Raw genomic sequence first — 25,686 nt, 5'->3', positions numbered from 1 at the left:
CTCCCGTTGCGCAGCACAGGCTCCGGAAGCGCAGGCTCAGTGGCCATGGCTCACAGGCCCAGCCGCTCCGCGGCATGTGGGATCTTCCCGGACCGGGGCACGAACCCGTGTCCCCTGCATCAGCAGGCGGATTCTCAACCACTGCGCCACCAGGGAAGCCCGAGTAATGTTGCTTTGAACGTGGGTGTACAAATATCTATCTGAGTCTCTGCTTTCAGTTCCTTTGGGCATATATCCAGAAGTGGAATTGCCAGATCATATATTAATTCTATGCTTATTTGAGGAACCACCATCCTGTTTTCCACGGTGGCTGTGCCATTTTACAGTCCCACCAACAATGCACGAAGATTCTAATTTTTCCACATCCTTGCCAGTATTTGTTATTATATTTCCTTTTTGTTATAACCATTCTAGTGTGTGTAAACTAGTATCTTACTGAGGTTTTGATTTGCATTTCCTTAATAGCTAATGATGTTGAGCATCTTTTTACATGCTTGTTGTCCATCTGTATACATTCTTTGGAGACAAGTCAGTTCAGATCCTTTGCTCATTTGTTGTTTGGGTTGTCTTTTTATTGTCTTTTTCTAATCTACTCATAATGCAGATGTGAATTCTTTATAAATCTGATGAATCTTGACCTTCAAAGCATCTCATCTACAGAAGCCCCCTTCTAAGACCTCCGGTGGTTTCTAACAATGTGTTCATATAAACATGTTTTAACAAAATTTTGGGAAAATTGTTTTTAAACAGGAATTGTTAAGATTGTTTTCTTTTTTCACTTTGACTTCCCTTCAGTGACACTTCCCTTCAAGTTGATTGTGTTAGGGAGGCAACAGACATTTTGTATTAATAATTTTATATATTTTTTCTTTAAAAGGACACCTAAATTATATAACTTTGGACTTCACAAAACCTGGATCTGCCTCTACCCATATATAATAAATCTAAGTCTGACTCTCCTGAGAGCCTTCTCTTTTGATTCTCAAATGCCTACTTTAGAAGTAGCAACAAAATCCTCTGCACAAAATTTTTCCTTCCTTTTGGCAAATTTCTACTATGGGGAAATGTCATTCTCATTCAGGTATGTGGTGGCCTCTGACTACTTACAGAAGAGTTATTAAACAGTATTTTAGAATGCTCTCGTTTGATTTCTCCTCTCCTTTCAGCCCCTGTCATCACCACTCCTCTTGAAACAGTGGATGCCTTAGTTGAAGAAGTGGCTACTTTCATGTGTGCAGTGGAATCCTATCCTCAGCCTGAAATTTCCTGGACCAGAAATAAAATTCTCATTAAGTAAGTATTCTGCCTTTTTCCAGCAAGAATGCCCAAGGCTGCCTTGTGATTTATCTTTGTCATAAATGTAATCACAGCTCTGGCTGTACTAAAGTTCACCTTCTACAATATGTAAAATGCAAATTTCCTCATTTTATAAATGTAAGATCTGAACTTCAGTGAGGTTAAGAGAATTGCCCAGCATAAAGTGATTTAACTGATATGGGGAAGTCAGGGTTATTTCATGGATCCCAGGTTAGGACCTAGAGGAAGTTTCACAGTAATTAGGAAACACCATGATATCCTAATTCTGGGAGAACATGTTCCAGGACACTCTGGGGAGTTAACAGGGACCAGCCTCATTTCCTGTACTTCTAATATCCCAATCAAGTGATGCATGTGGTCTAGGAATCTGACCTCTAGGTGACCATGACTTTTTCTTTTGAAAGTCAGAAAGGACTCTTGATGTATATAGTGAGGTAGCCTCTCAAACATATAAAATTTCTACTTGGCACATAAAGGTTAGGCTATCCTTTCCCCATTACAATAGCTATCTGATCAAAAATACTCTAAAAATCTGTAACAAATGTAACCACTGGCTTTCTAGCAGGCCACATAGCTTGCGTTAGGACTAGAGCATTTAACTGCTCCACAAACTGGAACTTGAACTCCACATCCATGAACTTGGATGGGGAAAAATTACATCTTTGTTTTCACTAAGCTCCAATTGAAATTTATCATTTCCTTCTATTGGATATGTTGTAATGTGGGAAAATACCCTGGGCTGCAGAAGCCTTCAAGTACTCTACCAGGCAAGCTATCCCAGAAGTCCTGGAATAGGAGGGCTCACAGACCAAATTAAGATGCTTGAAATACAGTTTATTAAATCAATTTAAAATACATAGATAGAGAAAGGAATGGAAACTACCAGAGGTTTTCTATAGGTGTGCGCTCTGTTCCTGATGTTTCTGTTTGGCTGAAGGCTTCCCTAAGCTGCGTGGCTGACAGGGTCTTGGTGCTCTGGCCTGCTGTGCTGAGTTCAGGACATTGGACCACCAGAGACTTCTAGGCCCCTTGTAATATCAGTCGGTGAGAGGTCTGCCAGAGATCTCTGTCTCAACGATAAGACCCAGCTCCACCCAATGGCCAGCAAGCTCCAGTCTGGATACCCCATGCCAAACAACTAGCCAGACAGGAACACAAGCACACCCATCAGCAGGGAGGCTTCCTAAAATCACACTAAGTTAACGACACCCCAAAACACACCACCGGACGCAGCCCTGCCCACCAGAAAGACAAAATCGAGCCCCACCCACCAGAACACACGCACCAGTCCCCTCCACCAGGAAGCCTACACAAGCCACAAAACCAAACTTACTGACTGGGGGCAGACACCAAAAACAACGGGAGGTACAAACCTGCAGCCTGTGAAAAGGAAACCCCAAACACAGTAAGTTACACAAAATGAGAAGACAGAGAAATATGCAGCAGATGAAGGAGCAAGGTAAAAACCCACCAGACCAAACAAATGAAGAGGAAATAGGCAGTCTACCTGAAAAAGAATTCAGAGTAATGATAGTAAATATGATCCAAAATTTTGGAAATAGAATGGAGAAAATACAAGAAACGTTTAACAAGGACCAAGAAGAACTACAGAGCAAACAAACAGTGATGAACGACACAGTAAATGAAATTAAAAATTCTATAGAAGGAATCAATAGAAGAATAACTGAGGCAGAAGAATGGATAAGTGACCTGGAAGATAAAATAGTGGAAAAAACTACTGCAGAGCAAAATAAAGAAAAAAAGAATAAAAAGAATTGAGGACAGTCTCAGGGACCTCTGGGACAACATTAAATGCTCCAACATTCAAATGATAGGGTCCTAGAAGAAGAAGAGAAAAAGAAAGGATCTGAGAAAATATTTTAAGAGATTATAGTTTAAAAATTCCCTAACATGGGAAAGGAAATAGTCAATCAAGTCCAGGAGGCACAGAGAGTCCCATACAGGATAAATCCAAGGAGAAACATGCCAAGACACATATTAATCGAACTATCAAAAATTAAATACAAAGAAAAACTATTAAAAGCAAGAAGGGAAAAGCAACAAATAACATAAAGAGAATATGCATAATGTTAACAGCTGAGCTTTCAGCAGAAACTCTGCAAGCCAGAAAGGAGTGGCAGGACATATTTAAAGTGATGAAAGGGAAAAACCTACAACCAAAATTACTCTACCCAGCAAGGATCTCATTCAGATTCGACAGAGAAATTAAAACCTTTACAGACAAGTAAAAGCTAAGAGAATTCAGCACCAGCAAACCAGCTTTACAACACATGCTAAAGGAACTTCGCTAGGCAGGAAACACCAGAGAAGGAAAAGACCTAGAAAAACAAACCCAAAACAGTTAAGAAAATGGTAATAGGAACATATATATTGATAATTACCTTAAATGTAAACAGATTAGATGCTCCAACCAAAAGACAAAGACTGGCTGAATGGATACAAAAACAAGACCCATTATGTGCTGTCTACAAGAGACCCACTTCAGACCTAGGGGCACATACAGACTGAAAATGAGGGGATGGAAAAAGATATTCCATGCAAATGCCAATCAAAAGAAAGCTGGAGCAGCAATTCTCATATCAGATAATATAGACTTTAAAACAAAGACTTTTACAAGAGACAAAGAAGGACACTACATAATGATTAAGGGATCAATCCAAGAAGAAGATATAACAATTGTAAATATTTATGCACCCAACATAGGAGCACCTCAATACATAACGCAAATGCTAACAGCCATAAAAGGGGAAATCAACAGTATCAGAATCATAGTAGTGGACTTGAACACCCCACTTTCACCAATGGACATATCATATAAAATGAAAATAAATAAGGAAACACAAGCTTTAAATGACACATTAAATAAGAGGGACTTAACTGATTTTTATAGGACACTCCATCTAAAAACAACAGAATAGACTTTCTTCTCAAGTGCTCATGGAACATTCTCCAGGATAGACCATATCTTGCATCACAAATCAAGCCTTGGTAAATTTAAGAAAATTGAAATCATATCAAGTATCTTTTCCGACCACAATGCTATGAGACTAGATATCATTCACAGGAAAAAAACTGTAAAAAATACAAATACATGGAGGCTAAACAATACACTACTAAGTAACCAAGAGATCACTGAAGAAATCAAAGAGGAAATCAAAAAATACCTAGGAACAAATGACAATGGAAATATGATGATCCAAAACCTATGGGATGCAGCAAAAGCAGTTCTAAGAGGGAAGTTTATAGCAATACAATCCTCTCTCAAGAAACTAGAAACATATCAAATAAACAACCTCATCATACACCTAAAGCAATTAGAGAAAGAAGAACAAAAAACCCCCAAAGTTAGCAGAAGGAAAGAAATCATTAAGATGAGATCAGAAATAAATGAAAAAGAAATGAAGGAACCAATAGCAAAGATCAATAAAACTAAAAGTTGGTTCTTTGAGAAGATAAACAAAATTGATAAACCACTAGCCAGATTCATCAAGTAAAAAAGGGGAGAAGACTCAAATCAACAGAATTAGAAATGAAAAAGGAGAAGTAACAACTGACACTGCAAAAATACAAAAGATCATGAGAGATTACTACAAGCAACTCTATGCCAATAAAATGCACAACCTGGAAGAAATGGACAAATTCTTAGCAAAGCACAACCTTCCAATACTGAACCAGGAAGAAATAGAAAATATAAACAGACCAATCACAAGCACTGAAATTGAAACTGTGATTAAAAATCTTCCAACACACAAAAGCCCAGGACCAGATGGCTTCAGAGGCGAATTCTATCAATATTTAGAGAAGAGCTAACACCTATCCTTCTCAAACTCTTCCAAAAAATAGCAGAGGGAAGAACACTCCCAAACTCATTCTATGAGGCCACCCTCACCCTAATAACAAAACAAGACAAAGATGTCACAAAAAAAAGGAAACTACAGGCCAATATCACTGATGAACATAGGTGCAAAAATCCTCAACAAAATACTAGCAAACAGAATCCAACAGCACATTAAAAGGATCATACACTATGATCAATGGGGTTTATCCCAGGAATGCAAGGATTCTTCAACATATGCAAATCAATCAATGTGATACACCATATTAACGAACTGAAGGATAAAAACCATATGATCATCTCAATAGATGCAGAAAAAGCTTTTGACAAAAATCAACACCCATTTATGATAAAACACCCTCCAGAACGTAGACATAGAGGGAACTTACCTCAACCTAATAAAGGCCATATATGACAAGCCCACAGCCAACATCATTCTCAGTGGTGAAAAACTGAAACCATTTCCTCTAAGATCAGGAATAAGACAAGGTTGCCCACTCTCACCACTATTATTCAACATAGTTTTGGAAGTTTTAGCCACAGCAATCAGAAGAAAAAGAAATAAAAGGAATCCACATCAGAAAAGAAGTAGAGGTGTCACTGTTTACAGATGACATGATACTATACATAGAGAATCCTAAAGATGCTACCAGAAAACTGCTAGAGCTAATCAATGAATTTGGTAAAGTAGCAGGATACAAAATTAATGCACAGAAATCTCTTGCATTCCTATACACTAATGATGAAAATATGAAAGAGAAATGAAAGAAACACTCCCATTTACCATTGCAGCAAAAAGAATAAAATACCTAGGAATAAACCTACCTAAGGAGACAAAAGACCTGTATGCATAAAACTATAAAGCACTGATGAAAGAAATTAAATATGATACAAACAGATGGAGAGATATACCATGTTCTTGGATTGGAGGAATCAGCATTGTGAAAATGACTGTGCTACCCAAAGCAATCTACAGATCCAATGCAATCTCTGTCAAACTACCAATGGCATTTTTCACAGAACTAGAACAAAAATTTTCACAATCTGTATGGAAACACAGAAGACTCCGAATAGCCAAAGCAATCTTGACAAGCAAAAATGGTACTGGAGGAATCAGGCTCCCTGACTTCAGACTATACTACAGAGCTACAGTAATCAAGACAGGATGGGACTGGCACAAAAACAGAAATATAGATCAATGGAACAGGATAGAAAGCCCAGTGATTAACCCATGCACATATGGTCACCTTATCTTTGATAAAGGAGGCAAGAATATACGGTGGAGAAAAGACAGCCTCTTCAATAAAGGGTGATGGGTAAACTAGACAGCTACCTGTAAAAGAAAGAAATTAGAACACTCCCTAACACCATGCACAAAAATAAACTCAAAATGGATTGAAGATCTAAATGTAAGGCCAGACTCTATAAAACTCTTAGAGGAAAACATAGGCAGAACACTCTGACATAAATCACAGCAAGAACATTTTTACCCACCTCCTAAAGAAATGGAAATAAAAACAAAAATAAACAAATGGGACCTAATGAAACTTAAAAGCTTTTACACAGCAAAGGAAACCATAAACAAGATGAAAAGACAGCCTTCAGAATGGTAGAAAATATTTGCAAACGAAGCAACTGACAAAGAATTAATCTCCAAAATATACAAGCAGCTCATGCAGCTCACTATCAATAAAACGAACAACCCAATCCAAAAATGGGCAGAAGAACTAAATAGACATTTCTCCAAAGAAGATATACAGATTGCCAACAAACACATGAAAGGATGCTCAACGTCACTAATCATTAGAGAAATGCAAATCAAAACTATAGTGAGGTATCACCTCACACCAGTCAGAATGGCCATCATCAAAAAATCTAGAAACAATAAATGCTGGAGAGGGTGTGGAGAAAAGGGAACCCTCTGCTCTGTTGGTGGGAATGTAAATTGATACAGACACTATGGAGAACAGTATGGAGGTTCCTTAAAAAACTAAAAATAGAACTACCATATGACCCAGCATCCCACTTCTGGGCATATACCCTGAGAAAACCATAATTCAAAAAGAGTCATGTACCACAATGTTCATTGCAGCTCTATTTACAATAGCCAGGACATGGAAGCAACGTAGGTGTCCATTGACAGATGAATGGATAAAGAAGATGTGGCACATATATAAAATGGAAAATTACTCAGCCATAAAAAGAAATGAAATTGAGTTATTTGTAGTGAGGTGGATAGACCTAGCGTCTATCATACTGAGTGAAGTAAGTCAGAAAGAGAAAAACAAATACCATGTGCTAACACATATATATGGAATCTAAAAAAAAAAAAGAAAGAAAAATGGCCCTGATGAACCTAGGGAAAGAACAGGAATAAAGACACAGATGTAGAGAATGGACATAAGGACATGGGGAGGGGGAAGGGTAGGACGAAGTGAGAGAGTAGCACTGACATATATACACCACCAAATGTAAAATAGGTAGCTAGTGGGAAGCAACTGCATCACACAGGGCGATCAGCTCGCTGCTTTGTGCCCACCTAGAGGGGTGGAATAGGGAGGGTGGGAGGGAGATGCAAGAGGGAGGGGATATGGGGATATATGTATACATATAGCTGATTCACTTTGTTATACAGCAGAAACTAACAAAACATTGGAAAGCAATTTTACTCCAATAAAGATGTTTAAAAAAGAAATACATAGATAGAAACAAGAGGAAAGAAATAGGGCAAGTTAATATACTTAGGAATCTTAGTTTACTTAATGTTTATATGTCCAGTCTCTCTTCCCTCTGCCTCAGATGTCCCCACTGTGATGTTCTTACAAGAAACAGAGTTGAGGTTGAGCAAGGGCCCACAGGTGGAGAGTTCCTGAAGCCAATGATATATATTTGCCCTGTTGGAGGGGTGCAGGGATAAATATACCTGGCTGGAGCTTGCCAATTAGCCTGCTCAACAGCCATGGATTTTAACTATGTTTCCTGGATACAGCTCATGGGACCATAACGGGGCCATACTGCATATCACCAGTGGGTGGTTGTTTTCAAGGTGACAAAGTTGTCAGTCTAGAGGTGGCAGAATTATGAACTTGTCTTTCCATCTCTTCCTACCATAAATAATGCTCTTCTTTGTTCCATCATATTTTTAATTTATTCCATCTATCTTTAGTAGGTTGCAATTTTATTTATTATCTATATTCAACACAATTTATCAATTCTGCCTATATTTCATAAGTCAGTAGCTTACTTTTTATCTCTACTTACAAGTCATTTTACCAATATCTCATAAGTGATCAGCTTTATAATTTATATGCTTAACACTTTTTATGAGTTTTATCCATCTTATGTCTTTGTCTTCTATAATAAATTGACTTCCTAAACAATACAGGAAAGTCTCATTTAATATACATCATGAATAACAGTGGTAATAAAGTACCTGTGACACTATTACAGTAGAAGTTATAAATAGTTTTTTATTACATTACTACATGATGTAATATATTATTGTTGCTTATATACTGAGATATTATTTATATTCTTCTCTACTTTGAAATTATAATAGTTGTTCAATAGCATGCAGTATTCAAAAGTCAATATGCAAAGACTACTCTCCCCATCATCGTCTTTTAACTTGTCCAAGAAGGAAGTTTGTTGCCTACGTTGTCAAATAGGTTTGAAAAATATTGCCCTATAATCTCTCATGTGTTTATCTCCCAATATTATAAGTAGATGAAGAAATGAACAACCAATGAGTGTTTTTCAAATCATGCAAAGAAAATCAACATTATAAGTCTGGTTCAGGAAACATAAATATTCTAACTTGGCTTATAATACTATGAATAAAATTACTTTTAATAAATTTAAATCTTCCCTTTATTGTATGGCGAAAACTATGTTACAAATAAATAAGAAATAAATGGAGCAACAGGTTCAGATAGCTGTTAGTCAAAAGATATGTGAAATGGGAAGAAATTGTGTTTTGAAAATACAATTGAGTGCTCCTTGAGGAATAATGAATAACTTTACACAGGAGATACTTGACAAGCACTGCCTCAGCCACATGATAAAGGTCAATATCAATAGTGAGAAATTATATTGATAGTAGTACCCTTGTTATGACGTGATGAAATGGCACTCTACCTTTGTGGTCTTCCTCCGAAAAGCTATAAACCCAATTTAATCATGATAAAAGCATATGACAAATTCCAATAGAGGAGCATCCTACAAAATATTTGACCAGTGCTCTTCAAAACTGTCAAGTCATCAAAAGCAAGGAAAGTCATAGAAAGTGTCAAAGCTAGAAGGAGCCTAAGGAAATGAGACAAATAAATTAAATGTAGTATCCTGGAAGAGATTATGCAACAGAAAAAGACATTAGGTAAAAACAAAACAAATCTGAATAAACTATGACTTTTGTTAATAACGTATCAATGGCGATTCATTACCTGTAACAAATGTACCATACTTACCTAAGATGTGGGAAACTGGATGTGAATTCTCTATACTACCTTTCTAATTTTTGTATAAATCTAAAACAGTTCTGAAAAATTTCTCTTTGACATAAATCATAGCAATATGTTTTTGAATCTGTCTCCTAAGGCAAAAGAAATAAAAGCAAAAATAAACAAATAGGACCTAATTAAACTCGAAAGCTTTTGCACAGCAAGGGAAAACACCAACAAAACAAAAAGTCAACCTACAGAATGGGAGAAAATATTTGAGAATGATATGACCAGTAAGGGGTTAATATCCAAAATATATAAAGAGCTCATACAACTCAGTATCAAAAAAAACCAAACAACCCAATCAAAAAATGGGCAAAAGGCCTGAATAGACATCCTTCCAAAGAAGACATACAGATGGCCAACAGGCACACAAAAAGATGTTCAACATCACTAATTATTAGAGAAAAACAACAATAATATATCACCTCACACCAGTCAGCTATCATAAGTCTACAAATAACAAATGTTGGAGAGGATGTGCAGAAAATGAAAACATTGTACACTACTGGTGAGAATCTAAGTGGTGTGGCCTCTATGTAAAGCAGTATGGAGGCTCCTCAAAAAGCTAAAAATAAAGTATTATATGATCCAGCAATTCCACTCTGGGGTATATATCCAGAAAATATGACAACAGTAATTTGAAAAGATATATGCACCCCAAATTCATAGCAGTACTATTTACAATAGCCAAGATATGGAAGCAACCCATGTGTCCATAACAGATGAATGGGTAAAGAAGATGTGGTATATATTTAGAATGGAATCTTAGCCATAAAAAAGAATGAAATTCTGCCCTTTGCAGCAGCATGTATGGACTTAGAGAATATCATGCTTAGTGAAATAAGTCAGATGGGGAACAACAAATACTGTATGATACCACCAACATATGGAATCTAAAAATTAATACAAACGAATGTATATGCAAAACAGAAACAGATTCACGTAGAGATCAAACTAGTGGTTACCAAAGGGGAGAGGGATGGGGGAGGGGCAAATTAGGCGTATGGGATTAAGAGATACATACTACTATGTAGAAAATCGATGAGCAACAAGGATATATTGTATAGCACAGGGAATCATAGCCATTATCTTGTAATAACTTTTAATAGAGTATAATCTGTAAAAATACTGAATCACTATGCTATGTACACCTGAAATATAATATTGTAAATCAAGTATACGTCAATAAAAAGGAGAAGAACAATTTATATTTTGAAAATTATAAATACTTGTGTCCCTCACAATCTAAAAGTAATTTATGTACTTGAATTAAGCAGCAGTGATACAACAGATTATAAATCTTGGAAGTTTATATTTCACAGAATGGCTGGACTCTTGGGCTACAAGCACATCTGTAAGATATTCCAATATTCATATTTTCCATGAAAACTTATACATAGCAAAAAACAAAGCAAAAATTACATGAGAGTGAATATCATGGCTATCCTCAGTTATTTAATGTGATTTAGTGAACTACCGAGTGATTATATTATCCTTAGTCACATTAGACCAAAAATTACTACATCCCTTTTTTCCTCTTTAAGATCAGTGTGTGATGGGAGCCACCCATTGAATTAGAAAAATCAAAAATCCATTCCCTTTACAGTTTTTGTTTTCATGTCGTGTTAGTGTTTCCCATTTCTACTGTAACAAATTACCACACCCTTCGTGGCTTGAAACAACACAAATTTATTATCTCCCAGTTTCGGAGTTCAGAAGTCTGAAATAGGGCTCTTTGGGCGAAAATCCAGATGTTGGCGGGGCTGCGTGCTTTCTGGAGGCTCCAGAGGAAAGTCTGATTTCTTGCCTTCCCTAGCTTCTCGGAGCTGCCTGCGCTCCTTGGCCCCTTCCTGCATTTTCAACGCCAGCAGCTGTGTCACTCCATACTCTGCCTCCACCGTCACAGCTCATCCTCTGATCCTCCTGCTTCCTTCTTCCACCTTTTAAGGACCCTAATGATTACGTTGCGTCCCTCTGGATAATCCAGGATACTCTATTTTAAGATCCTTGACATCTGCAAAATCCCTTTTGCCACGTAAGGTAACATATTCACCGGTTCTGGGGATTCAGACACGGATCTTTGCTGGGGGTGGGGTGCTTGACTCTGCCTAATATACAGATTTAGTGTAAAGGATATTTGGTCATAAAACTCACTTTTAGGTTGACGCTTCCTCTCAAATTTCTTTCTTTTGTCCTAATTCCCTTCTCAACATTCACGTTGCATGTCATTTACTGAGATAATATATGTAAAACCTATATTTTTACAGTTTGAACCTTTTTTGCTTCCTTATGTATCCCAAGGAACTAGAACTGTGCCTGGCACTTGTTAGGCACTCAACAAACATTTGATTAATGAATGAACAAATAGTTAAGTGGTAGTTACTTCCATAAATGTTTAACTTTCTTTTTTTTTCCATTTTAAAAAATTGAGGTATAGTTGATTTACAATGTATTAGGTTCAGGTGTACAGCAAAGAGATTCGGTCCATATATACATACATACATACACACACACACACACACACACACATACACACACGCTCTTTTTCAGATTCTTTTCCCTTATAGGTTATTACAAGATACTGAATATATTTCCCTGTGCTATACAGCAGGTCCTTGCTGTTTATCTCATTTATATACAGTAACATCTGTTTATCCCTTTCTGCTACTCGCACTTGTGTGTGTGTGTGTGTGTGTGTGTGTGTGTTTTCATTATCTAGCTGCTACTTCCCAGTAAATATGGGGCAGAACTCATATCCTGGGTAATGATATACTTTCCTAAATAAATTTTATGTTTGGTCTCATTAATAGACATCAGCTTTTGGGGTTATTTTTGAAGGACTCAGCACTGCTTTGATTATTGGAGCGTAGGAAGATTAGAATGTAATGTTAGCTTTCAATTCCCAATAAGCTTATTCTATTATTCAGAACTCAATCGAATTTCCTCTTACCTTAAGTCTACTTCCTCCATTGGTAAGTCATCTCTTTGATCATTTAATCATAGCCAAAAAAATCACAGATGGGGCCCTAACCTGCCATAATCCTCTGCGACCCACAGGCTCTTTGACACCCGGTACAGCATTCGGGAGAACGGTCAGCTCCTCACCATCCTGAGCGTGGAAGACAGCGATGACGGCATTTACTGCTGCATAGCCAACAATGGCGTGGGAGGAGCTGCGGAGAGTTGTGGAGCTCTGCAAGTGAAGATGAGTGAGTAGGAAAGAGAATCATCCATTGATTTCAAAGCCGACTTGGTACATTTTGAAGCAGGCAGTAAATAGAGCTTCCCGCATACCTGTATGTTCAGGCAGCCCGGCAAGTTCAAGTTCAAATCACAACCTTGAGACAGTCCCAAACCTCTTATTCCTGCCATCAGCCACCATCCTACAGGCAAGCCTCATTGTTCTCTACCGTCTCCCATTTTCATGCCTTTATATGTCTCTTTATTTGTGCCACCCTGACATCTTTCACCAGGAACTTCCCTTTAGAATCTTTACCCCATGTCTTCAAAACAGTTTCATTACAACCAAACACCCTTTTAATCTAAAACCTCTTTGCAGACACTTCTTCTATGCTTTTGCCTTGTTTCAAACTTGATTTTCTTGAGCAACTTTTCAAACTTGAGTGACTTTTCTGCTTAAAGGGAGGCTCTTTCTTCCCCACTTCATGTCAACAAGGCTAGCATGTAATGATGTTTCATTGCAGCTTTTAAGCCATTATATTTTGTATTCCTGTGCAAAACCTTTCCTCTTATGAGGGCTTTTGCCATTTTGACATTCTCTCTAACTCTATTCATCAAGTCAGCTACTCACTTCTAGGTCCTCTCCCATACTTCTCAAAGATTTTTTTTTTGTTGTGTTTTTTGTTTTTTTTTTTTTTTTTTTTTTTTTTTTTTGTGGTATGCGGGCCTCTCACTGTTGTGGCCTCTCCCGTTGCGGAGCACAGGCTCCGGACGCGCAGGCCTAGCGGCCATGGCTCACGGGCTTAGTTGCTCCGCGGCATGTGGGATCTTCCCGGACCAGGGCACGAACCCGTGTCTCCTGCATCGGCAGGCGGATTCTCAACCACTGCGCCACCAGGGAAGCCCCTCTCTCAAAGATTTTGATTCCAGATTTATTAAGTTTCTATCCATTCCTACTCCTGCCATTATCCTAAGGGATTTCAACAGCCATGATTCAGAGCCACTGTCCACTTCATCCTATAGCTCCTTGACCTTCACAAGTCCAGTGCTGTTTGCCTTAACTCTTTCTCAGTCCACCCAATCTATGACCTTGACGCCCCCAGGAAATGGACTGTATTTCAAATCTTAAACCCCAATAGGTCACATCCTGAACATGGACATTTCTACTTCCAGCTCTGTCCGATGAGGAAAGTAGTTTCCCACACTCATGATTTGCCTCCGAACAGAAGGCACAAACTACATGTGTCTCTTTCTCAGCTAAGAACAGGATCTAGCTCTCTCACACCCTTCCTCTCACTCCATACAGTCACCATCATGGTCATGTTCTCCTGCCCTTAACTCCATTGGGGGGGGTCTCTGTTCCATCAATCCCCAATGGGTACTTCATTCAATTCTCTCTTCACTTAGTTCTCTCTCCTACCCAGTGTGGCATCATCACACAGCCCTTACCAGCATCCTCAAATCTCATGACCCCCTGTGCTATAGCACCTTCTGCTTTCAAACTCTCAACCTTGTAGTGAAGTAACCTTTATTTTCTCCTCTCTGACATCACACTACTGATGGGAAAAATCACAGAAACATGCATATTGGCACCATACAAAGCACGGTGGAATCCAGTTCCACCCGGAACGTTTATTATGAGTTTTTGTTGTTGATTTTATCGCTATTTCTTACATCTTTTATCTTTTGGTTTTATTGTTATTGTTTTTCTGGAGGAAGTGGTTTGCTGCTTCTTTTCAGTGTGAGCACGTGAGATGTATTTTCTGAATGTTTGTGTGGCTGAAAGTCTTTATTTTGCACTCCAATTTTTTCTCCTCATATTTCCTACATATCTATCTTGATATTCTAGAGCACGTGAGATGTATTTTCTGAATGTTTGTGTGGCTGAAAGTCTTTATTTTGCACTCCAATTTTTTCTCCTCATATTTCCTACATATCTATCTTGATATTCTAGTTTCTAGGAGATTTATTTGGCTTTTCCTTCTATATCATGAATTTGGTCTTCAGTATGACCATTCTGCTATTCTGACCTTATATTCTGTATTTTGATCTTAAAAACCCATATTTTTTATTTCTAGGTATTATTTTTTCCCTGAATGCTCCTTTTTTTCATAGCCAACTATATGTATATGATGCAATATTCACTCATCTAAGGATACTATTAATGCATTTTTTTAAAAGCATTTTCTTCTTTCACCTGCTTTATTTCTGTTTTATTCAGGCTAAGTTTTGATTTTATTTTGATTCTCTTTCTTCATGTTCATGATTGTTCTCACATGGCTGTTAATCTTTTATGTTTGATCACACCTATAATAAATGCTGTCCGAGATTAACTATAATAGGTACATAGTGGGGCTAGTGGGACATCGTGGGAAAGCTGATCTGGGGGTTCTGAGGGTAAATAGGTTGGGATGTACCCACAAGCAGGCTTTCTTTCAGCATGTGGGGCAGTAAGAACACCAAGTAAGGAAGTTGGGATGTTCTCTTTTGCTGAAGAATGAAGGTGTGATTCCAAAGACAGAGTACATTTAAGTACTTCACTACTTTGTGGTACTACTTTTCCTTTGAATACTGCTCATGTTTTTCTGGCACTACATGTTCTTGATTTTGGTTCTATCCTAAATCCTCTTTTTTTCTTCTCTCCTCTTCTCTTCTCCACTCTCTCCTTAGGAAAGCTCACCCATTCAGGTGGGTATACACTGGTGTGGCCATCCCAACTGTTAAAATTTTGGAATGCTTCCACACTGCTTGCTAAAGAGCTGTTTCCTGAGACCCTCAAGGTCCCCACCCCCATAGCTACTCCAACTACCCTCAGACCTCCTTCAGGAGTTCCCTCCCCCAGATCTCTTATGGTCCAACAACTAAGGGATCAGTCTTGGCATAGCAGGACACTTCCAGCATCCCACTTCAACAAGATGACCAGTTCTGATTAGTCAGTGCTCATGGCTCCACCTGAATCATGCTCCCTTAGGGTGGGGAATCCATGACTCCACATCAATACTCAGTTCATTCCCAGCTTTCTTTATATTCAATTGCCCGCAAAGGTTCTCCTGACCTCTCGGCAACAGATGACAAAGACATCTATTTCATTGAGAAGACTGGAGTTATTTGTTTTAAGCAAAGGTTTTCTGCCTAAGACATTATCTGTGACTCAGGTTTGCCATAGGGATCAGTTCAGGGAGCCCAATGGAAGGAATGAATAATACTCTCTTTGACTATATGACAGGTGGATCAACACCTAAGCTAAGCTTTTGCCAATAGCTGTATGACAACTTAACTCACAATTGAGGTGCCTAGTAATTATCTAAATGTAGGTATTCACTGTCATTGATGAGATTGAGCATTGTATGCTTTAGATCACAGACAAAGTGACAACGTTGATCTTTTCCTATAACATGTTTAAAGCCTGTCTTGTATCTTTGCCACACTGCAGGATCATACCACCTCTAAATGGCAATAAATGGCTAGATTAAAAATCAATAGACCATGCAGTCTTTGCAAATAGCACTTATAACCACCACCAAACCATGTTCCTACACACACACACACACACACAATTGAAGTAGAAGGGCAAAAATCCTTATTTCCTGCTCTTCTATGTCAAAGTAACAAACTGATTATGGCACATGACCTGAAAGAAATAAAATGTATCTATTTCTCAGTAGTCTCTCCTGCAAAGACAGTCTTCTGTTTTGTATCTGTAACATAAGATTCCTTAGGAAATAAATGTATTTTCATTATTTTATGAATGTTTCAAATAGTAAAATAACTGGAATCCTGAACTTGTCAATACTTCTATGCAATAGATTTAATAACGTCTTCCTCTGAAAGCTCAATATTGGAGAATAAAAATTAACTGACAAACTATTTCTTCTGAAAAAATTAATTTAGGAGTGTTTCACAGAACAGTATACACAAGTTGGCTTTGCAGAGTAGAGTTACTCTGAATTGTATTACAGAATTTCTCTGATTACAAATACAGTAACATTTGATTTATTTTCTAGAGGATAAATGTATCTATTTTTAATCATCAAACTTAATAGTCACATTAAGATGGAAACCAAAGGGAAAGTAGGTCATAACTCAGAATTATACAAATAAAACTTATATCAAAATTTTACTTTCATATGTTTTCATGTCTGTTGCTATGAATTACATAATGTTGAATTGTTATCAGTTTATTTTAATCAACTTTTTATTAACTATTTTTAAAGTGAAGAATACTATGATAATTTCAAACTCCTAATATGTTTTATGAACTGATTTTTCAAGTAAGATAAAACAGAGATAACCTAAATTTTCAAAAGTGATTTCTGTTTGATAGCCACTAAAAACACGTCTTAGCATTTGGCGAATTCTGTATTATAACAAGCCTAAGAATATTTTTAATGTATATTTATAATTAAACATAAACTTAGAAACTCTAAGTTTAATAAAGCCATATTGCTTTTTAACTTTTAACCTTCATTTCCCTTTAGAACCTAAAATAACTCGTCCTCCCATAAACGTAAAAATAATAGAAGGACTAAAGGCAGTTCTACCATGTACTACAATGGGCAATCCCAAACCATCAGTGTCGTGGATCAAGGGGGACAGTGCTCTCAGGGTAAGTGATTGTTATGTTAAAACATGTATATACAACACATTTTCAAATACAACAATCCTTTGCAAACTCAGTCGCACACTTATAAACTTAGTATAAACTTTTTTCCATGTACAACATTTAACCAAACTTTAATATTTCTGTTCCCATTTATGCAAATTGTAAGGCATTCCAGTTGGGGCTGAGTAGGGGAAAAAAGAGATAGGAACCAGTAGTGTTAAGGATGATAAAGGAGGCAAAGCAGAGCAAAGCTACAGTCTTTTTTGTTGGTTGGTATTTGAATCATTTATTTTTCAACATTGAATCTTTGAGACTCAAGATTCATAAAAAATGGAACTAAGCTCCAAGCTTTAGACCTGACAAATAGTTTCTGGGAGGAGAGAGAGAAATAGGTTTGGAAGAAAAAGAATGAGAACATTCTGGAGTGAAGTTAGAGCATCAAGACTCAAGACTGGTGAACAAACCACCTTGACAACAACCTCAATCACATACAGTAGTCAAACTTGAAATGCATTATTCACATGCTTATTTTGTACTGCTTTGTATCTTATACCTACATTTATTGATAAATTACTATACTGCATCACCATCGTCTCTGTCCATCCTTGTATAACCGACTAACTGTGAACTCAGTGAGGTCAAAGACATTATGTTTTTCATATTACTGTACTCAGAGTATTCCATGGGGAATACATAGGTGTTGATATATGTCAGTTAATTGAAATAAAACATAATATCAATTAGCTTTGTTTTATTTAAAATAAAACAAATAGTTTTCATTTTTTATGGTAATCTATATAATTCTCTGGCTTTCCTTTTGTTATAGATATTTTCTACAATAAAAGCAGGGGGTGGCTCTATATATACTACTGAATTTAGAGTCCCCAGAGAGAAGATAGATGTAACATTTGAACTATAAAGACCAATTTTTGTATTATCTGTAGAATTTTCCAACTTTTCAAGGGACATATATTCCCCTAAGGATACCATATAGGCAGTAAGCATGGCTGTTAAAAGCAATGCTTTTAATCAAACAGACCGGGATGTGACTTTTTTAGATATCAAATAAACTCCTAAAATAAGGCTTGTTGATGTAGGACATCCAATAAGCCTTGGGGTCCTCATATAATGAAAGAAAATAAAAATAACTGTATTTTATGGCATTGCTTAAAATTAATTTTGGTAATCTTATACTATCTCATTTATTATTGTATGTTACCCATAATAAATGCCAAATAAATGTTAAAATATTTTTGATAAGAACGATAGTGATGACTAGATGAAATATAGCAAATGTGTCCTTGACAGACCTACGGCCATTTTTAATTCATGTCCCTATCCCTGGCAGGAAAACTCCCGCACTGCGGTTCTTGAATCCGGGAGTTTAAGGATTCATAATGTGCAAAAGGAAGATGCAGGACATTATCGATGTGTGGCAAAAAACAGCCTCGGGACGGCATATTCCAAGTTGGCGAAGCTGGAAGTTGAGGGTAAGGAGCTGCGTTCCTTCCCATTACAGTGCTAGCAGAGGGCCTCACGCTCTACTGCGAAGGCTGTATTTCAGCTTGCAAAACAGAGAGGCAGTAGGTAGTGCATTTCCCTCATTTATTCGAGATATTAGACCGTTAGGTCAACACTCAAAAAATTGAAAAGAGAAAAAAAAATTCCTTGTATAACAGGTCATATTCCATCTATAGTGCATCAATTAACCAAAACCAACTAAAGTCACTATAATACTAAAACAATAGGATACCATTTTAGAACATCTTCTTGGCTTGGACAATTCTCCTTTGTTTATAAATTTGAAGATATTCATTTTATCTTTTTTCAGCATAAAAGACGTGTCTTAAAAATGTATCAAAAAGAAAAGAAAAAAAGTAACTTCTTTCCATTTGTATTGTCACAAAGGGTTGAGAAAAATATAATACTGGCTCAAAAGGTATAACCCCAAATGGTCCTACTTCTGTGAGTTACATTGTCAAAATATTTTCCGTTTTTTCAAGTGTTCCTTTAAAGTCAATTAATCCAACAACTGGTTGTGAAATATCTTCACTGAGAAATCAGAATCCAGATTGAGCTAGGGATTCTATCCATTTGGTCCTCAACTCCTTCTTGACCTAAAATTATAACATATTTTACTTAAAAATAGAAACTACCAGCATGCCTATATGAGGTGAGTAAACTAAGTGCAAAACTCTTCCCAGCTCCTCCTGTTACAGGCCTTAGAATTAACCTCTCTGGCTCTCAGTTTTCTTATCTGCAAAGTGGGGTTTGTTGTGAGTATTCAATGAGATAAGTTACTGGTAGTATTTAGCAGTGTCTGACCCTTTGTAAAACTCAGTAAATGTTGACTATAAGAACTATCACTTCCTTTTCTGTTATATGATTGATAAAGTGATTATCACACACTGGCACAAATTATAGTTCAGCTTGGGAAGACTTCACAGTTTCCCCATAGCTTACTTGGATGTCACCCTTCTCTTAGGCCAAAATCGACCCTTTCCTACATTTCTTCCTTCTCAATCATACAGTTTTCTATTAGCTCCTTTAAGATTATCTTTATTTCCTAGCTAGACCTTCTTCTCACAGCTTTAATGATCTCATTTCAATTAACTGTTCATGGAAAGGAATGAGGTTGGAGGGAACAGTGGTTGTCAGATGTAAAAAGAATATATTTTTAGCACAGCTGCTAGAATTTAATATCTTTTAAATTATTAATGCTATTTAAAGCTCAGAATGCAACAACCACCTGATGTAATTTATTGAGTGAAAATTAAATAAACATACAAACACACTCAGTCCCACTTTCAGACACAGTGAATGTCTGCCTAGATCCAGCGTTTCCTTGAACTATATGTGGAGGGATACAGAACCAATGTTATTCATTTGTGTACGATATCATAAATATTTTCCTCTTCAAGGTATGAAATATGAGCCCACTGAATTATAACCTCAAATACTGATTGTTTAGGTTACTGTCTTCAAAGATATTGAAACCATTTGCTTTAGCTTTGGCCTAGAGAAAATTATCACAGATCTCATTAGTTGGAGTTCAATTACACAGTTTGGTCTTGCCTTCCCATTTAGTTTTGTATCATGCCTATCAGTAAAACTGAACACTCTCCTTTCTTCCAAACACTGAAGCGATCATGTTCATTGTGTTAATAATTAATATATGCTAGAGATTTTCTTAAACTTTCTAGTACTGAGAGCTCATAATATCATTTAAAGTTACTCTACCAGTAGGTAAGATGCTCATTTTAGCACACATGTCTATTTCTACTCCATTCTAATCCTTATTAGTCAATATACATGAAAATATGTGACATGCTTAGCACAACTGCTGGTATATAATATGCATTTAGTAAATGGTATCAACTATAATTATTACTATTAGAAGATAAATTTTGCAGCAAATCTGCTTTGGCTATTGAAGCTCTGAAAAATTGGTTTCCACCTAAAGAAATAGTTGAGGCATGTCCACAAGATATAATGCAAACATAACCTATTTTAAAGGAAGGGCCAATTCAACCAACAACTCAGAGCAGGTGAAAAAGCAACTAAGAAGTCACTGGAAGAATCCAATGCTGAAGGCTAAAGATGAAGCTGGCCATGGTCAGTTAGGACAGATGAGCATTTGCTACGTATTTTTATCGGTAACTCTGCAAATTAGTTTGAGCAGATCAGAATGAGAGCCCTGTAAGTGCTATTTGATGTGGGGCTACACTGAGGGCAAATAGGTGTGTCAGGGAAAGATATGGTTTGTCTGCCATTGTGAGCTTCTAATGAGGTTAAGTATGCCAGGTTATGGATTTCGTATAGTGTGTTTGCTAAGTCTTAGCAGCCATAACAAACATGAAAGAAACACCCTTGGACACAGAAGTAACGCTAGCTCCCTTTCTAGATTGCCATCCTCAGGCCGCCGGGTCTCTGGAATGGCAATGTAAAGATATTCTCCTCTGCCGCCTTGCCTTAAAAGATTCAGACAGTGGCATGCAAAATTACTGACGGAACCATCTAACTCAACCATGACCAAACATGGATGTTTTTCGAAAAGGATGAGCAATGGTATGGCTAACATTTTAGAATCCGAAATGCTTTACACGTATTATTTTATTTTAATTTTCACTAATAGTCACTGAGGAAGGGCCTATAATCATACCATCTTAGGAAACCGAGAAACACAGAGGATAACTAATTCACTCAAGGCTGCACAGATAGAGGCACCTAAGAAATGGGGTAACACTGAATACTGTCTGTTCTATTGAAAAATGAGAGAATCATGTGTGACATTGTCAAGAGTGGTCAGAATGGGGATGGGGAAGAAGCCAGAATTCTGTGAATGAAGGAGAACAGGAACTGAAAAAAAGAGAGACAGTGTATGTAGACAATTTTTTTCGATAAATTTGGCAGAGAAAAGGGATGAGTCAAAGTTAGCAGTAGTTGGCGGCATCTTTGGCGCACAGGAAGTGTGGCTTTGCGCGATTTCTCTTTTTAAAAGATTGAAATGTTTAAGAAAAAACATGGACAGTGTTAAAATATTAACGAGAAGGAACCCAGAGAGAAGGAAAATTTGAATATACAGGAGACAGGTGGAATATTCAAGGGACTGTGGTGCTTGGGAAGGCAAAAGAGATGTATTCAGCAATCAACTTTATATAGGGGGTGACCGCATGTCCCAGTTTGCCCAGGACAGTTCTGGTTTACACCTGTTGTCCTGGAATAATTATTAATAGAGTCCTTCTTTTACTTTCAAAAATATCCCAGCTTCAGTGGTCAATTATATGATTACTTAGACAGGAAGAGAAACTTCCTTCCTTGTAATAGGAAGAAGGAGAAAAGAGGTGTATGCCAGTATAAATGAGTTCAGAAGTTGGGCAGATGGGATTTGAGAAAGCTCTGTTCTGATGGGTTCTATTTCCTCTAGGAAGTAGGAAGTAAGGTTATCTTCTGAAAATACTTCTGTAAAGGGGGGTAGAGGGGTGAGGAGAGTGGAAAGGTTTTAAAATAGCTGTGGGGAATGGGGGAGATGACTCACAGGGAAACTAGGCTTGCTGGGCAACATTCAGATTTTAGCAGAGAACAGGACTATGAATACAGAGTGGCATCAGTTTGCTTCATTGCAGGTTTTCCCGCAGGGTTGCTCAGCAGTACAGGTATAAGTTGGAATAAGTAGAAAGCCAAATCCAAAGGCAAGATATAAGCATTGGAGTTTTGCCAGGAAAGAAAAGAGGGCAAAGGATTTCTGAATATTGTAAGAGAATTCTTGAAATGATGACTCATGGAATCTTTATGTACTAAATACACAAACCTGGGATTAAACACTTAGAACTCCAGCAACACAGCCAACAAGATACTATGAAAATCTTCCTACTTCAAACAGCCAGAAATGCCGGGTTAGTTGTATAACTCATAAGGAAAAAATGTAAATATTCAGAAGTCAGGAATGAATAGAAATTGGAAAAGCAGAGCAGTAAGATCACGAGCTGGTTGGGCATTGTCCTCCACGTAATGAGACAAGTGTCCATTTCTATGATGTAGAAGATTGGTTTTAAGACTCTTAAAGGGAAAAAGTCAAGGTCTTGGGTCCCTGTGAAGTGGAAGTTAGCGCTGATACCCTTGTATAAAGCTGAGAACCACTGAAGTGAAAAGATAGGCCAGAAAAATCCTACTCATTGGCATAGAAAGACAACACAGAGGTTTGTCATTCTCTTCATAAGAAAAAAAAAACAAGTGTTCTTATGAATGAATAGCCAACACTCAGGACTGTTATCTCAATTAGATTTGGTTTTGAATTCATGCTGCCAGCACAACCGGTCTGGGAATCCCCAGTTGGAGAAATTAACATAAAAATTAGTCCCAGGTCTTCCAAAAAAGACATAGAGACGGCCAACAGGCACATGAGAAGATGCTCAATACTGCTAATTAATAGAGAAATGCAAATCAAAACCAAAATGAGGTATCACTTCCTACTGGTGAGAAGGTCTATTATCAGAACTTCTACAAATAATAAATTAGAGATGGGGTGGAGAAAAGGGAACCCTCCTACACTATTGGTGGGAATGTAAATTGACACAGCCACTATGGAAGACAGTATGAAGGTTCCTTAAAAAACTAAAAATAGAGCTACCATATGATCCAGCAATCCCATTCCTGGGCATATATCCAGAAAAAATGAAAACTCTAATTCAAAAAGATGCATGCACCCCAATGCAGCACTATATACAATAGCCAAGACATGGAAACAACCCAAGTGCCCATAAACAAATGACTGGCTTAAGAAGATGTGGTATATATAAAATGGAACATTACCTGGCTATAAAAAAAGTGAAATATTGTCATTTGCAGCAACATGCATGGGCCTAGATGATATTATACTTAGTGAAGTAAATCATTCAGAGATAGACAAATATGTGGAAAGACATATAGGGAATCTAAAAAATAATACAAATCAATCTATATACACAACAGAAACAGATTCACAGACACAGAAAACAAACTTTTGGTTACCAGAAAGGAGAGGGAGAGAGGGAGGGACAAATTAGGAACATGGGATTAATAGATACAAAAAAAATACATAAAATAGATAAGCAACAAGGATTCACTGTATAGCACAGGGAATTATATTCAATATCTGGTAATAACCTGTAATGAAATATAATCTGAAAAAAAACTGAATCACTTTGCTGTACACCTGAAACTAATACAATATTGTAAATAAACCATACTTTAAAAGAAAAATTTTAAAAATTAGTCCCTGGTCAAAATTTTAACAACAAAAATGCTGAAAAAAGAAACACCTTACACAGGCTACATAGGGTTTTCATAGGTAAAGCCACACTGAGGATGAGTTCACAGTACAAAATTATCGCATCCACAGGAAACAATCCGCCTTGAGTGAGAATTAGCTGACACAATATACAAAGTGATTTAAACCCCAGGAAATTCGATTAACAACACAATATAATAGATACTCTAAAATAAATATGTTTAAACTAAAGACACAAAAGGAGGAACAACAAAAAAGTAAAATACATTAGGAAGAAGAAAGGCAGTTCTGATAAAGAATTAAATATAATTTTAACAAATGAAAAATATTATGGTTAAAATTAAAATTCAGTGGTTGAATAATGGTATATTAAAGATAAAGAGATAATTCACACATTAGAAGTCAGCTCTTCAGAATTAAGAATTCAGTGCAGAGAGATGGGAAAGATGAAATTGAATTTAAGAAATAATTAAGGATTAAAAAAATAATTAAGGATGTAAATTATAGAAAGAGAGAATAGAGAAATATAAGAGAAGCTATACTCAAAAGCATGATGCCTGAGAACTTGCCAAAATTGATGAAAACTTAAATCTTCAAGTACGGGATGTACACCAAGTCCCAATAGTAAAAATAAAGAGCAGTTATAGAAATACTTGTACACCCAGACACATTATAATGAACCTAACACATAATGAACCAAAGACAAAAAGGTGATGTTAATTATTAAAGAAAAGACAGATTACTTACAAAGAACATCAATTAGAATAACAACAATAGACAGCGTGTGGGAAACCAGCACTTGCAATTATTCTTATAATTTGGTGTAGCCTAGTGGATATGTTTTTTGTTTTTTGTTTTTAATAACCATCAAACTTTAAAATGTGTATAGATTTGTCTCAATAATTTAACTTCTAAAAATTTATCTAAGGGAATTATTTACAGAAGTATATACTCAAGATTATCACAGTTGTTTATAATAGTAAATTTTTAAAAATAATTTAAATTCGCATCAATAGGAGACTGACATAATATGTGATGAAATTCCATGTGACCATTAAAAAGGATGAGATCGATCTATATGTATTAATTTCTAAGACTTTCCACCATATATGTGACTTGGGTCTGTTTCCTGTCTCTGAAACTCATTTTCCTCATCTCTAAAACAGGGGTAAAAATAGGACCTACCTCTTAGGTTTTTGCAATGATTACATGAATTAATACTGGCACACAGTAAGCACGATATAATTATTTGCTGTTTTTATTAGTAGTAATTTAATTCTTACATAGTGCTTACCATGTGCAAGCCAATATCCTATTTCTTTAGAAATATTAACCCATTAGAAATATTAATGTGTTCATAAGTGAAAAAGTAAGTTAAAGAACAGTATGTTATAGATTATACACTGGAGTATAAATGCCAAATTGTTAATAGACATCATCTCTGCATATAGAATTACAT

The 25,686-nt window shown here is 36.7% G+C and overlaps 1 protein-coding gene across 3 annotated transcripts in view; it reads left to right on the top strand.

Annotated features, from left to right (window-relative positions):
• The window catches only part of MUSK (muscle associated receptor tyrosine kinase), a 93,142-nt gene that overhangs the window by 10,241 nt on the left and 57,215 nt on the right, over positions 1–25,686 (top strand). For all 3 annotated transcript variants that reach the window (XM_059072244.2, XM_059072243.2, XM_059072242.2), the window contains exons 2-5: positions 1,167–1,293; positions 12,733–12,884; positions 17,334–17,461; positions 18,807–18,948. In XM_059072244.2, coding sequence (XP_058928227.1) covers positions 1,167–1,293; positions 12,733–12,884; positions 17,334–17,461; positions 18,807–18,948 — 549 coding nt within the window. The remainder of the gene's footprint in view (positions 1–1,166; positions 1,294–12,732; positions 12,885–17,333; positions 17,462–18,806; positions 18,949–25,686) is intronic.

Source organism: Kogia breviceps, chromosome 8 (genome assembly GCF_026419965.1).
Source record: "Kogia breviceps isolate mKogBre1 chromosome 8, mKogBre1 haplotype 1, whole genome shotgun sequence".
NCBI classification, from domain to species: Eukaryota; Metazoa; Chordata; class Mammalia; order Artiodactyla; family Physeteridae; genus Kogia; species Kogia breviceps.
Note: the sequence above shows the minus strand (reverse complement) of the source record. Positions and strands in the feature narration are given on the sequence as shown.